Source organism: Mus caroli, unplaced genomic scaffold (genome assembly GCF_978045245.1).
Source record: "Mus caroli unplaced genomic scaffold, Mus_caroli_1 scaffold_1, whole genome shotgun sequence".
Classification (NCBI taxonomy): Eukaryota; Metazoa; Chordata; class Mammalia; order Rodentia; family Muridae; genus Mus; species Mus caroli.
The window spans coordinates 4734725-4737233 of NW_028227256.1; the positions used below are offsets into that span (position 1 = coordinate 4734725).

The 2509-nt window shown below is 39.3% G+C and overlaps 1 protein-coding gene across 1 annotated transcript; it reads left to right on the forward strand.

Annotated features, from left to right (window-relative positions):
• Positions 1-390: 390 nt before the first annotated feature.
• Positions 391-1252, forward strand: LOC110305202 (small ribosomal subunit protein uS5-like). The gene is made up of 2 exons (XM_021177034.1): positions 391-433; positions 522-1252. Exons 1-2 carry the CDS (start codon positions 391-393, stop codon positions 1250-1252), a joined length of 774 nt encoding a protein of 257 aa, XP_021032693.1.
• Positions 1253-2509: the final 1257 nt, after the last annotated feature.

A 2509-nucleotide genomic window follows, 5' to 3' on the forward strand; every position in this document is an offset into this window, starting at 1 on the left:
GCTGAGCACATATGCATTTTAGTCCTTTAAAGACCTTAATTTCAAAACTATTTTCATTTTAATAATTCTGACTAAGCTGGGTAGTGGTGGTGCACACCTTTAATCTCAGCACTTATCAAATATCAATTTATGTTTTCTTAGAATGATTTATTTTAACTTCACATATAAAGGAATAGAAATTATAGTAAAGTACCTTATTTTTTTAATTTTTTAATTATTTAATTTGAATTTTATGATGCACACATACTTATGAACACATACACAAACATACCAGTCAGGTTTAAGTCAGTAAACTGTAGCCTTGAGATATGGAAGCTGTATGTCATAGAGCTAAGAAAAAGTTACATGAGGCTTAGTCTTCTCCTTCTTCGGGAAAACACCAAGTGGCAGATGATGCCAGTGCAGTGGGAGGGCCCGAAGGACCCGGGGACCCAGGATTAGGAGGCAGCAGCAGCTTCTGTGGAGGATTCTGCAGTGGTCTCCTGGGCTGGGCCGTGGTCCTGGTAGAGGCTGTGATGGTGGTGGAGGCCACAGGGCTCGTAAAGCTGAAGACAAGGAGTGGATCCCTGTCACCAAGCTGGGCCGCCTGGTTAAGGACATGAAGATCAAGTCCTTAGAGGAGATCAACCTGTTCTCCCTGCCCATTAAGGAGTCTGAGATCACTGACGTTTTCTTGGGTGCATCCCTAAAGGATGAGGTTTTGAAAATCATGCAAGTGCAGAAGCAGTCTCGGGCTGGCCAGCAGACCAGGTTCAAGGCATTCGTTGCTATTGGGGGCTACGATAGTCATGTTGGTCTTGGCGTTAAGTGCTCCAAGGAGGTTGCCACTTCCATCCAAGGGGCTATCATTTTCTATCATCCCTGTGCGGAGAGTCTACCGGGGAACAAGATTGGCAAGCCCCACACTGTTCCATGTAAGGTAACAGGTTGTTGTGGCTCTGTGCTGGTGCATCTCATCCCTGTCCCTAGAGGCCCTGGCATTGCTTCTGCTCCTGTGCCCAAGAAGCTATTGATGATGGCTGGTATAGATGACTGCTACACTTCAGCCAGAGATTGTACTGCCACCCTGGGCAACTTTGCCAAGGTCACCTTTGATACCATCTCCAAGACCTACAGTTACCTGACCCCTGACCTCTGGAAAGAAACTGTCTTCACCAAGTCTCCTTATCAGGAATTCACTGATCATCTTGTGGAAACCCACAGTAGAGTCTCTGTTCAGAGGACCCAGGCTCCAGCTGTGGCAACCACCTAAGGGTTTGTATACAAGAAAAATAAATGAATTAAATTTGCTAAAAAAAAAAAAAAGTTACATGAGACCAATTAAAAATCAGTTTGTTAAGTTATTACCAAAGGTTCAGTTCATAGGCTCTCACTTCTATTCAGTTATAAAAAACAGACTAAAAAATAGTTGAAAATTTCAAAATGTGACATAAAACATTAAATGTATTGATTTTCTACTGACGTTTTATTATATATTTAGATTAGTTATATATAATTACAGTATATATTATAAATATATATCTTTTAAAGGAACATATCTCCGAATCCATTTCCTTACCACAACCATGAATTTGAGAATAGTTTGGTATTTTATATTCTCATTTCTTAGTGATAATAATTCAACAGAATGTTGACATGTTGTCAGAATTTAATAGCTAGAAAAATGAAAAAATAGAAAATAAACTCATTTGATCATTGACATATGTAATGTGAAACTGTAATAAATGCCCTTTTAAAAGCTTTATGAAACAAAATATATGCTTAATTTCACTTTTGTGTTCTATTTTGCTTTCTCCTTTACAGTTTTAAATTTTGCTTTACTTTTGATTAGAAATTAATTCATTTTCATTTCAAAAGATCAAAATATGAACATTCCAATTTTAAAAATTTTTCATTCATCATATTTTGATCATAGTCTTTCACTTCCCCTTACTTCTCCAAGATCCTACATCTTCTCCCCTCCCTACATAACTAATTCATTCTCTTTCTGTTTAAAAAAAAAAAAAAATCCAAACTGGAGATAAAAGAAAACCCCAATCCCAGAATCAGAGAAAGCCAAAACAAAAATAACAACAAAGGAAGCATGGAGTCTCTTTTGTGAAGGAAGCATGGAGTCTCTTTTGTAAAGTGTTTCTGGGCACGAGGCCTGCTCCAGAGAGTTTCCCCATAGCCACTATCACTGCATCGGAGACTTTCCTCTCCAGCAACGCTCCATTGAAAGTAGCTGCTTGGTTAGGGATAGGACATTGTCCCTACTCCATCTGCTATGTGCTGAGATTGGTTTTTTTCCTGGTGTAAGCAAGTCACTGTTTTCGTTTGCAAGGTTTGTGAGCCGCCTGAGACTGGTGGTTCCTTTTTTCCTTAGGTGGCATGCTGTCTTATGCATGCTGTCACAGTCTCTGTGAGTTCATATGTACTGTTCTGCCTAGAAAACACTCTTTCCTTGCAGTCATCTACCACCTCTGGCTCTTAAAATCTGGCTCTTTCACATAGATTTCTGAGCCTTGAG

Bases quoted from the DNA above. Each gene is read 5' to 3' on its own strand.
- LOC110305202 (XM_021177034.1), top strand. From the start codon at position 391: ATGATGCCAGTGCAGTGGGAGGGCCCGAAGGACCCGGGGACCC. The intron at 434-521 runs AGGATTAGGAGG...GCTGTGATGGTG, and splicing joins CCCGAAGGACCCGGGGACCC to GTGGAGGCCACAGGGCTCGT.